This window comes from Pteropus alecto, unplaced genomic scaffold (assembly GCF_000325575.1).
Source record: "Pteropus alecto unplaced genomic scaffold, ASM32557v1 scaffold199, whole genome shotgun sequence".
Classification (NCBI taxonomy): domain Eukaryota; kingdom Metazoa; phylum Chordata; class Mammalia; order Chiroptera; family Pteropodidae; genus Pteropus; species Pteropus alecto.
The window spans coordinates 575,652-588,218 of record NW_006442489.1 but is presented as its reverse complement, the minus strand read 5'-3'; the positions used below and the strand labels follow the sequence as shown (position 1 = coordinate 588,218).

General features: G+C 48.8%; 1 protein-coding gene across 2 annotated transcripts in view; it reads right to left on the bottom strand.

Annotated features, from left to right (window-relative positions):
• The window catches only part of ACSS1 (acyl-CoA synthetase short chain family member 1), a 56,999-nt gene extending 49,634 nt beyond the window's left edge, over positions 1–7,365 (bottom strand). The window contains exon 1 of one of the 2 annotated variants that reach the window (XM_025039601.1): positions 6,951–7,365. In XM_025039601.1, coding sequence (XP_024895369.1) covers positions 6,951–7,275 — 325 coding nt within the window. In that variant the 5' untranslated portion in view covers positions 7,276–7,365. The remainder of the gene's footprint in view (positions 1–6,950) is intronic. The other variant, XM_006921506.3, reaches the window with a different exon arrangement.
• Positions 7,366–12,567: the final 5,202 nt, after the last annotated feature.

Sequence of the window (12,567 nt, the reverse complement as noted above, 5' to 3'; positions counted from 1 at the left end):
GAGGGAGGGGGAGGGAGAGAGAGAGAGAGAGAGAGAGAGAGACACAGACACCAGGGATTTCTGACTTCTCTTGAACAATCCAGTAGATGAAGCCACATTCTGCCCTGGGCTCTGTACTCCTTCAACTGCCTGGCCCTAGAGGACCTGAGCAGTGGAACAGGAGGCAGTGACCCTGGGCAGGTCACAACAAGGCTTGGAGTGCCCAGACCCTTGAAACTGAAGGCAGATACTGCAGAAAGGGTTGGAAAAGAAACAGAGTGGGTTCCAGCCGTGCACCCAGGAAGAGGGTATTGCTTCCACGTGCACATGAGTGATCACTGGCCCAGGCTGCTCCAGGCAGCAATGGAAAACAGATGCAAACCTTTAGTTCCACCCCAGACTTGCCTTGAGAAGACTCAAGGTGATAGGTGTGCACACTCTTATCCTAGAAGCCTGCTCCAACACACCTTCTCTCACCCTGAGTTGGACCTTCTGAGTCACCCTGGAACGTGGGTGGATCAGGTATAGCTTAGGAAACAGTCTCCAGGTAGTCCAGTGACCTGCCCAAGACTGAGCTAGGAAATAGTAAGAAAGGCCTCAAAGCACAAGTAACTCCTCAGCTAGGGCTCATCTACTCACACTGCCTGCTCTCACAGCAGCCAGGGCGCCGGCACATGCTTCCCACCCCAAGGGTGACTGCCCAACTTCGAACCTAAACCCTCAGTGCCTCAGAGACCAGAAGGGCACTCTGTGCCTGGTTCACTCCAAATAGGAGAGCAGAGGTCCATGGGATGGACAGCATCCAGGGTGTAGCTGGGTGGCCAGCAATACCAGCCCAGGGCTGACGAATGGTAGGAATTCAGGCAGTTCAGCACCGAGCCCTGAGTGCAGCATCCCCTAGGTGCCTTCCTTGCATACAGGAGGTGCTAGACAAGAGGCCACCAAGGCTCCACGTGATCTACCTCTCCCCACTGGCAGTGCCAAGGCTGTTGAGCACCTTCCTGCCTCAGGACCTTTGCATGGTTTCTCCCTGCCTGGCACACACTGTCCCACTCTCCTCACTGCTGTCTTCCCTTGGTGCCCACCCTCTCAGTGAGCACTTCACATCCCTTGGACCTCATGACCCCTCTCACTCAAGATGTGTGCCCCTGCTGTCCCTCTGTGGAAGGAAGTCAGAGGTCCTTCCCAGATGTTTGTATGCAAGCAGCCTAACCAAGAGCACAGAACAGAGAAGCACCACAGCTCTGGTGGACAGACCATTCAAGTCCTAGATGTGGAGGGCAACAATAGAGTAAATGGCACCAGGTTGGCCCCATCCCCAAGGGAGAGAACAGAACTCTTCCTGTCTTCATGGCTTTCTTCCTCAAAAAGATCTCTTATTAGTCTAAATCAGCACTTCTAAATCCCCCAGAACTCCCTCTGGACTTCTTAGCAAAGAGATTGTGAGCACCATCATTATCCCAAGTCTGACTGAGCACAGGTCTGGGTAGGCCTGAGCATTTCGCCTCTAACAGATTCCAGTGATGCTGTTGCTGCTGGTCCAGGACAATACACCCACAGACAGACATGCATGCATACATCTACACACATTCTACTTTGTATGTATATTCCAGATTCCAGGGGGCTTTCTTTTCCTTATAGAGACAGGAGTGATCAAAGACACCTGCTAGCTCTGTAAGACAGGTGGCACCACCCTTGCTAGAAGGCAGCCTGCAGTCATAGGCCAAAGCCACTCTCCAAAGTCCGGTCCCTGTCCAGCCACTCACTAACCAAAGATGATCCACCTGTTATTTAATCTAAATCTCAATTTCCTAATCTGTAGTGGGGGTAATGGTTCCTGACTCTGGGCGTGACAGCAGAAATTAGATGCCACTGGAGAGTTTTCTGTCACAGACTCAGATGGTATGGAAGTGTTTCCAAGGGAAATACAGCGCACAACTCTCATGGTTGACACTCAGATGACACAAGCTCCCAGAAAAAGCAAAGTGCAGGGTCTGGGTGACAGTGGCCCTAAAATGCCACGTATATGTGTGGTTCCTGCTATTAGCTCAATTGCAAGGAGAAAAAGAAAGAAGAGAGTGAGAGAACGAAGATGAAAGGAATTCTTACTTCCTCATGTTTAGGAAAAAGTGTCTCCACCCAAAGAAATGGGCAGTGGGACAAGAAAATTCCAGTTCCATGCATTTCCAAGAAGAGCTGGGGAAGGCCCTAGTGAAATTTAAGGTTCCTATCTCCTAATTCAAGCCTTTTCCAAATTTCCTAGCACACAATGATCTCTCCCTCTCCATCATTCAGTGGCCTGCACCATTTAACTGCTTACTTATTCCACCCAGTGGTCCCCATTCTGGGACACAATGATGGCTCTGCTAAACCCTCCTCCATCTGGGTCACAAGGTCCCTAAGATTCACTTATCATAGGGGTGGCGTGGAGGATGACATCACAAATCTACCCTTAACAACTGTAAAAGCATTGAGCAAGTTACCCCAGTGTGGATTTTCCCATTTACTGATTTGTGGGCAAATTCTACTTTACTCATTAGAATGTAGGCCCTGTGCCATTTGGGGCATTTCCTGCACTGTTCATCACTTACATGAATTGGAACCTTTATTTCCACATCTGTACAATAAGACCACCAACCACTTCACATTGGTGTCACGACAATGAGATGAGAAGAGGCGCCATCATGTTAACTTCAGTGCAGATCTAACATAGAAACACAGCTCTGCAAATAGTTAAACAAATGCCTACTGGTGGTTCACAAGTTTGGGGCTTTGTTTTTTAAAAAAAAGACTACAAGAGGGTTATTATTTCTGTTATAAAGATGGCATATACTTACATAGGAATTTTCAAGAACTCCTGCTGTCTGTGGTTTAAATACATCCCTCCCTCTCCCCAACTTTAAGTAAACCTACATACAGAAATCTAATTTTAATTTTTTTTTTTAAAAAAAAAGGGAGTTGATAGTCAAAAAATGATTCGCAATGGGTTTTCTTTAAATAGAAAATCTCTCTGGCATATTTTAAAATATTACATCAGTCGCAAAAATTATATTTGCCAACTTTCCAGAAACATCTGCTCTTTAAAGTCAGTCATACCTCTGACAACTGGGGAGAATTCAGTCTCTTCTACAGGATCTTGTTCCTAAGACCTGGGGTTATATTTTCATTCAGAATTCCTTGAAAGACCTTAGACAAGTTAAAAGTACTTCAATCACTGAGAGATAAGTGAAGCACATGAATGTAGCATCATGCCATTGTCAGTGTGTCTGCCTTCTAAATTATTTCAGGCACGTCATAAAGAAGAGAAAGGACAGCAAAATGGTTCCCATTGCTGCAACTAATGTTCCAAAAAGCATCCAGAAACTTCTGTGTTTAATGCTTAGTTAAATACAGTTTCTCTAACCCTTGCTTGAAAGTAAAAATACACACTTTTTAAAAATCAGACTCAGAATTTGGTGTTTAGAAAATAGAGTTTGTGTTTTTTGAAAGTAACACATGTAATAGTATCCCTCCAGTTCCACATTTGCAACTTCCTGATATCTTGAGTTTATATGCCACAGAGCAAAATATCTATTGAGCCCTACAAAGAACAGAGTCATATTTCAAAGATTGGAAAAAATCTTTTTTAGATCTTGGCTTTCCAAAGAACCTTCTGCAAAGCAGTTTTATTTAAAGGTAATAGAAGCAAGTCACTAAATGAGGTGGTGACTCTTCCTCCCCTGCCCAGTGGGCCTTCTGACATCAAGACCCACCTAAAGACCTGGCTACTATCCCAGAGCTCCAGATGGACTTTGATGTTGGCCACCTGCATGCCCTCCTGACCTGTTTCCCACCTGTCCCAGGCTGATCAGACACAAGCCCACGTGGTCCTGTTCAGAGGAAACAGCACTCTCAGCAGCACTGCCAAAGGCTAGGCTTAAGGTCACAGTCCCCTACCCCATCCCCAAAGGATTCAAAGACCTGGCTACTATCCCAGAGCTCCAGATGGACTTTGATGTTGGCCACCTGCATGCCCTCCTGACCTGTTTCCCACCTGTCCCAGGCTGATCAGACACAAGCCCACGTGGTCCTGTTCAGAGGAAACAGCACTCTCAGCAGCACGGCCAAAGGCTAGGCTTAAGGTCACAGTCTCCTATCCCATCCCCAAAGGATTCAATAATAAAGAACAAAGGCTAATAATTGGAGTGAGTAGGTACAAGTTACATGCTAAAAACTGTGTAGAGAGCTTTTCTCGTTTAATGCTAATGACAGTCCTAGGTGTCCCCAGGCCAACCACTGCTGGTCAGAAGGAACCTAGCAGCTTTCTGAGGTGGTGTCTGTGACCTCTGGTCAATGATGTTCCCTCCACCCAGTCATCAAGCTGTGAGAAGCTCTGTGTAGGTGCTTTGGGCCACAGTTCTAGCTGAGTTTAGCTTGAGTCATCCCAGCTCAGGCCCCAGACTTGGGAGTAAGAAGCAAGCAGATGACAACAGTCCCAGACTTAGATAATGGGGAGTGGAAGAAAGCCATTCCCATGGGGCCCTGTTCAAAGTCCTGACCCACAGAACTGTGAGAGTAATACAATGTTTGGGGCCGGTAAGATATGGAACAATAACAAGGAGAACATTTTCCTTATTGAACAGACAAGGAAACCCATGCAAAGAATAAGAAGAAAGCAAGGATTAAGACACAGGTGGGATTCTCAAGGTATACCCAGAACGACTAAGGTGTACTATACCACCTATCTATCATTTCTGTTTCTTTACTAAAGTCATCTCCATTAATTCTAAGTCTGCTCATTTAGAAGTGCCTTCGTCCACCCTAGCATATAGGTCAATGGCAGTCAACCTTACATGAACATCAGAAGCACTGGACGGCTTGTAAACATAGATGGCAGAGCCCCACTCTCAGGGTTTCTGATTCCAGGGGTCTAGGATAGGGTCTGAGAACTTGCATTTCTTAAAAGTTCCCAGGTGATACTTGATGCCCCTGCTCTGGGGACCACAATTCAAGAAGTACTGGTATAGATCTTCCTGAAGGGGTAATCAGAGTTTCAAAAGTTGACGCCTTTTTGGGACAAGCCATCATCACACTATCACACAGACAGATCAGGCCAAAACACCCTCACCATTCCACAGCTTTCTAGGGGTCTCCCAGGGCTGCTATGACCTGGTCTGGACGTTTTTATATCATCACCTCTGTGGTTTGCAGACGCTGACAAAGGGCAGAGATATTTCTGACAGATGAGAGGGTGGGCATACACATTACAGGTGAGAATGCTGCTGAAAAGCTGTTTTCCCACAAGGCAGTTTCTGAAGAACCATTTCTGGCAAAATAAGTCAAGGAAAAAGGCACTTCTGCTAGCTGACCACATGCTGACCCTGACCAAGTGAGGATTAAGAGGCCCTTGCTGCCTGCCCAGTGAGGTCCATCTCCAGTGACTTATCTGAAAGTGAGAGACTGCAGGTTTGCTCAAGCCAACCCTGATCATTCATGACAGCCTCAGACCTCCCAAGTCCCAGTTGGCTTCCACAGCAGCTGCACATTTTCTGCCCTCTCTTCTGTGAGTTGCTCTCTTCTCTTCAAGGGCACTGCCACCAACTCTGCAAACCTAAGGGTTTGGTTTTTTTCCCCATTTGTTTAAGGACACTTGCTGCTGACTCATTTTTAGAGAAAACACTTATCTAGTAAGTAATTTTGATTAAGCCAGCAAAGTAGTATACAATATGGGGGGGGGGGGGGAGGAGGGAATCTGGTTCAAAATTCCCTTGAGTTTCTTTGAAAAATAACTACAAGATACTATCTATAATTGTATGGCTATTTCTAAATATAATAAATTAAAATCACTACTACTTATTGATCACTAAAAAGTGCTGGGCCTATTCCACACCTCGGACACTGTCCTCACAATTAGTCTAGCAGGAGGAACATATTATCCCCAGTTTACAAATGAGACAGGTTCAGAGGAGTAAATGGTGGAGTTGTGTGAGACGCCTATCTCAAAGTTCAGGTCTTGGCCAGAACCCTGCCATGAAGATCTGCAGGTCTTTCCCTGAAACACTGCCCAGACTCCACCTAACAGGGTGTGCTATCCTTCCTGACAGCGAAATCCCTCTAAGCACCCAACTGGCTGCAAGTCCCCTCCGCCTCAGGCTGCCCACATCCAGCCTACCCTGCCTGGCTGGACACTGCCTCCATTTCCTGGACCTTTTCTCCTTGCTGCCTGGAGGCATAGTGTAATCTCCCCCACCGGCCCAATCTCAAATCTTAACAAAAGAGCAGTATTGACACTGGTGGAGCTGGTTTCTGGGATCTCAGTGAGAACCAGGTCTAAAGCAAGCCCTAGGTCTTTGGGGCGGGGGCAGGGGAGAGGCAACTGAAACTGAGAGCTGAGACGCCCCGCCATTCCTTCCTTCCTGCCCAAGAGCAACGAGATAAGTGATTCCAGCTGCTTGTCTGGGGTGTTTTCCTCCTGGCCACCTGCCACAGCTCGGTTTGTTTACATGGGCACTATTTCTTCCCAGGCCAGTCGCTGGACAGGCAGCTGGTGTTGACAACAGCCAGATGCTTTTCGGTTTTGCCTCCGGCCTGTGAGATAGGCGCGGAGAAGTCCCGACTCCCGGGCGCCCGGCACACTCCACCCCAACCTGGCCCGGGTGTCCCCCGCTGCTCGGCGCAGGATTGCGCTCCACGGGGCGGTGGAGCCACGTGGTTAAACTTGAGAGCCCACCATTGGAGGAGCCCCTGGAGCCAGGCCAGAAGCTGACGACTCCAGCTCACGCCGGGCCAGGTCTCCGTGGGCAAAGGCTGGAGTGGGCAAGGCAGGGTTGGGCTTGGGGTTGCAGCGGGAGGAAAGGTTGGAGCCTCTAGGGCGGGTGTTGACGTGGCCCACGAGGCTGCGATCCGCCTGGGGCTGCTGCGCCGACCGGGTTCTGTGAGTCCTCCCTGGAGGTGTGAGTTGGGGGCGCCCTGGGTCCCCGCAGCCCACTCACCAGATACGTTTAGCTGGCCTCCCAAGAACCAGGCGATCTTGCCGCTGCTGAAGTCGCAGTCCCAAACGGTGTGGTAGGGAGTGTCCCACAGCAGCGTTTCCCGCGCCAGCGGCCCCCAGAAGGCGGCTGGCTGCTGGGCCGCCTGCACCCTCAGCATGGGGTACGAGGCGGGCTGCACGCCGGCGGCGGGGACGCTGCCCGAGGGCCCAGAGGCCGCCCTGCGGAGCGCGCTGACCCCGGGCGGCGGCCACCCCCGCGGTCCCGCGTGCCCTGGCAGGCTGCCCAGGAGCCTCCCGACACCGCAGCCCAGGCTGCGAGCCGCCATCTCGCCCCACGCCTCCAGGCCTCTGTGCCCCAAGCCCGGCGGCGAGCGGGAGGCCCCTTTGCTCTCCACGGGCCCCGCCCCGTCTCCACCCTCCTGCCACCACCCACTCCCCAGGCCCCTTCCCGGCTGAAGCTGCCTTCCGGAACCGGCCGGGTCCACACCCCCTTCCTCTTCCCCTGCCGCAGGGAAATGTGTTGCGAAGGAGGAGGGGAGCGGCCTGGGGCGGGGCTCCCGCGAGCGGGGCCGGAGCGGGGTCCCGACCCTAGAGTTGCTGCGAGGCAATCGCATCGTTTACTCTCCCTCCCCGACGCTGGACATAGGGCCACTCGGTTTCAATTTGTATATCTTCAAATTCCGACAGCTCAGCCACGCAGCGAATAGCAGACACGTGCGTCGGGAAGGCGGGCGGGGCTGGGCACCTGGAGCAGTCTGGGTCGGAGGAAAGGAACCTGCACAAAACAGAAGCTACTGATGCTGCAAAGCACACAAGTGGGTCTGAGTATCAAAGTTAGGTCGGTTCAGAATCTCAGACTGAAGTCAAGGTATTAATCCAATTGTATGCCTTTATCCTCTAGGCTGGCCTGTACCCTCTCGTACACATACACAAGTAGTCCCCGTGGGCTAAATGGGCTGATCAAGGGACCACAGGCTAGGAGGATGTGGGGACCTAGGACTGTGGTCTGGGGTCCAATGCTCTTATAACCCAGCTGCCAGCCTCAGCCGCGGCGGGAGTCCCCTCCTGCCAGGGCAAAGTGTAACAAAAGCAACGTTCCACTAACCTCAGCTGGTTTGAAACCATGGAACCACAGGCGTTTTCTCCAGTTTCTCCAGCCTCAGTGGTCATTTCTAGCTCTGCTACCTTGGGCAAGTTCCTAAGCCTCTCTGTGCCTCATTTTCCTTTTCTATAAAACGAGAGTAATATCTCCCTCCCCTACTGAGGAAAAGAATAAACGAGATCATGTCTGAAGTTCACTACTTGAGGTGGTGGTCGTCTTGTCAAGCCAAAAAGGATCGAAGGAAACTCATAGAAAATTGTCTCGACCGAATTCTTAAGTATTTCAATACCCAGAAAGTAAACACATAATAAAAAAGGTAAACACGGGGCGGTGGCGGGGACGCGGGGAGGGGAGGATACTTTTGAAACTGAGTGGTTGAGTTCTTTAGGTTTGGGAAAGATTCCACCTTCTTGACTGTGAAGTCTGCAGAGGCGAAGTCCCTACCATTCCATTCCAAGGAGCTTCCGCTCTCAGTCAGCTCCAGGCCGTTATTGAATGCCTGCTTCCTGCCAGAGAAGAAAGGATTTTTGAGGCGGGGGAACCAATGATAATAGCTAGCATTAAACATGTGTCCTGACCTGTGCCAAGCGCTTGATCGGCATTTTTTACTTAATTTAAAAATTATCTAGTGCTATCAACTCCCTCCCATTAACCCCTAGTAGGAGAAATAAGGAGACTGAAAGCAAACTAATCAATAGACTTACTGAAAAGCAGCACACGGGCTGACGGGGAGCAGCACCCAGTACCCTCCAGTCCCCCATTCAATATCAACTCACTGCTTGGCCTGAATCCTCATTTTTAATAGAATATACAAAATTGTAAATAAAGCCCATAACTGTGGCAGGAGGTCCCAAAGATGGCCACCAACACTGCATCCCTTTGTATTAAGTGCGTCGGAGGTACGCTCCATCAAGAGAAGGAGCCTGTCTGTACCCCTGCCCCCTGGAACCTGGCCCGTTGGATTTTTCTGACAGACTGAGGTGAGAGTGTTGCTCTGACAGCCCCAGCCTTAAGCCTTGTGAGAGCACAGCTGCAGTCCTTGCTGTCTTGAAACCTAGCTGCCATGCTGTGAGGGATCTACCCTGAAGGAAAAGACTGCATGAAGAGAACAGTGAAAAATGCACATAGAATAAAGAGGCACATAGTTCCCCTTTCCTTCAGATTGGATAAAGAGAAGTGATTGTTTGTACATCAAACATTTCAAAATCAACCTAGTAGTCCAGAATTGCACTTCCTGCAGCCCAGGTTACCAGACTTTCCTCCTGAGTGTCACAGCCTCTAAGGCCAAGGCCATCCCCGCTGCATCCTGTAAGCGGATCTCCTTGAACTAGAACAAGGAGGAGCCACACCCCACCCTACACCCACCCTAGCCACCTCCACACAGCTGTGTCCTATGGGTCTGGGTGGTTCTGAGAGAGCAGCAGGTTATCCAGGCTGCTCTGGTCACATTTTCTCCCCAGGAAGCCCCTGGCCTTAACATGAGCAAAGCCCTCTGGTACTGAAAGCTGTAATTGGCAGGCACAGAAGGTAGGAAGGGCTGAGGAGGTTTCCTGTAGGAACCTTGTATCTCATGCCTGATGTTTAAGTTGGAGACAGTGATATAGCCAAAATTGCTGACCCTCACAATCCTTAGACGAAGATGCTGTGATCATTGCTTACATGTGAAAAAACAAGCACAGAGAAGACAGATGCTTACCCAAGGCCACAAAGCTAGCAAGTAGTAGAGCCTTAGCTTTCTGCATCCAGAGCTTATAGTTTTAACAGCTTTAGGGGTGCCGCCCACTAATACCCTTTTTGCATTCATACGTCATACGACCACATTACTCAGCAAGTTGCAGCACTTGGATGCCCCTAAGAAACAGTCTGTTGATAACGGATGCCCTGGAAGACCCACCTGCCCCACCTCTCTGTCGGCAAGACCTAGCATTGAGTCACCAAATCCATTCACTGTAGTTGAGTACCTCCAAGGAACCTGTAAAGCACTCTGCTTCCTCTTCCCTACATTATTTTTTCCTGTTCTCTTCATTCTCCCACTTCTCTTTTCAATGACACACAAAAGATATTTGTGGAGCCCCTTCTACACAGCCCAGGGCTGAGGGCTGTCAGCTCAACAAGAATGAACCCAAAGTCATGATTGGGGGTGGAGTGGGGGGTGACAGACAAATACCAGCTCAAATAACTGAAATGTAAAGCAAACCCAAAACAAAAAATCCATAATCAGAACCTTGGAGAGAACCTAGTTGACTAGGAGTCTGGGCGTGTCTTCACCAGGGTGAAGGGCTCACCTTTCCTGATGTTCCCATGAACTCAATGGTAGAGATGACATGTGAGAAGGCTATTGTAATCTGCTTCAGCAGTTGGAGGCTTTGTGATTCCCATACAGCTGCAGCACAGCTTTTGTCTCCATCTAGTAATGCTGCACACCAGATCCCTGTGGATGAGCATGTGCCACCCTATCTATTCCCTGCGGGGTTCACCCAACAACACACAACAACCCCAGGAAGAGAAGGCTCACCACCAAAGAGCAGGAAGATACAGGAGATGAAAACCAGGACTGATTCCAGGTGGCACTGTGCTGGCAGCTGGGTTCCTTTCTGGAGCTAGGGGACCCCCATCTGAGGGCAGTGCCATGTATAGAGCAGCCAGATCTCGTGGTGGAGTGTCTGTTCCATTTCTGAGAATGGCATCTAGTTCTGGCTGGGAAGGTTTGTATTTTGATTTGCATAAAATTAAAAACCTAGGGCGTTGGCAACTACTAAAGGTGCTCTCAGGTGGCTTATGCAGTTTCCTGTAATTTGAGTTTAAATGATGAGTCACGGTGGGGAGGTGAGAGGAGGAGGATACTTATGTTCCAGAGGGCAAAGGGAATCAGATGGCAAAATTTAACACTACTCAGAAAAGCAGACTCGGAAGCCAAGATGGTCATCTGAACAGTGTGGATTTCTTATATGTGGCAGAAAGGCATAGTGGCCACCATTCTCATGGTTCATTCTGTGTTCATCATCTGTAGAGTCCACTCACTCTGAGCACAAGGTCCTGATGACCACCCGCAGCATGCTCTGTCTCCTTATGGTCTCAGTCCAGAGGATATTCTTGCTCAGATGCTTGCTTAGCAGTGATCATGCTGGTTGCTTAGTTCCTCCATAAGAGGCTATGAGGGGAGGGAAGGGAACCAAGTATCAGCCTTTGGGCTGTCAGGCCCCATTTTCCTGCCCTAAGATGTCAAAGACAGATGCAAATGCTGTCACCATCTCTACCTGTGGCCTCAGGAAACAATAGGCTTCCCCGGCCTCTCAGCTCAGTCAATCCAAGAGGGAGGGTTTGTGATAAAGGCATGACTTTGAGACTAAAACCATGGCAGAGAAAGGGTTATCCAGCAAATGTGTGCTGACCTTATGCAGGGACATTGCTTTCTCTGAGGGCAGTCCCTGCATGTCTCAAGGAGAGAATAAACAGGGCCCCCAAAAAACACCATCTGGGAATCCAAGAGGATGTATATTGATTGAGTTCAATAAATATTGATTGATTGATGGATGGATGGATGGATTGAATGAAAAGATGAATGATAGAAAAAATAAATATTATCGATTAAATGTCCTACATCACTGAATATGAGAAAATTTAAAGTTGGCCAACACTGTCACCTGTTGATGGATTCTACCTTCCCATTGTCTGGGGAACCTAATGTTTGTAACCTACAGGACAAGCCAACTAGAACACAACACATTATCTTGCTATCAAATCACCACCAAAGGAAGTCCAGGAACATTTCCTGAATAATGAGGCCCCTTGGAATAGTCTTGTCTCTTTAGTGAATTAATTAACAGTGATTTATTGGCAGTCCTGGACTCAAGGGACAGACTCTCCAGTTAAGGAGAAGAGAGATCTATCATAAATGATAGAAGAGATTCAATCAAGGTGGTAGACTGGGTATATGAAATAACCAAAAAGATTTATTTCAAAATCTGTTAAGTTGGGAAAAGACCCTTGTGTCTTAGTTCAGGCTGATATTAAAAAAAAAAAAAATGTACCATTAAACTGGACTACTTAAACACAAATTTATTTCTCACAGCTCTGGCAACTGGGAAGCCCAAGATCAAGGCACTGGCAGCTTTAGTGTCTTATGAGGACGTACTTCTCAGTTCAGTCTTTTCATTGTGTCCTCACAGAGCAGAAAGAATGAGAGACCTTTCTGTGGTCTTTTATAAGGGCACAACCCCATTTAGTTTGGGGGACTCCACTCACAGGACCTAATTGCCTCCCACAGGCTCCACACTAATATCTCCCAATATCATCTCACTGAGAGTTAGGATCTCAACATATGATCTTTGGGAGATACAGACATTCAGTCCATAACACCTTGGCTGAAGAGAAATCCTGAAGAGGAGCTCCTGGCAGGTGGGAAGCAAACGAGGTGGAATTGAAGAAAGAAACTACAGCCCAGAAAATACGTAGAAGTTGGAAGTGACTTGGAGAAGCCATATGTGAGCAACGGAAAGATGTTTTGGGGAAACCA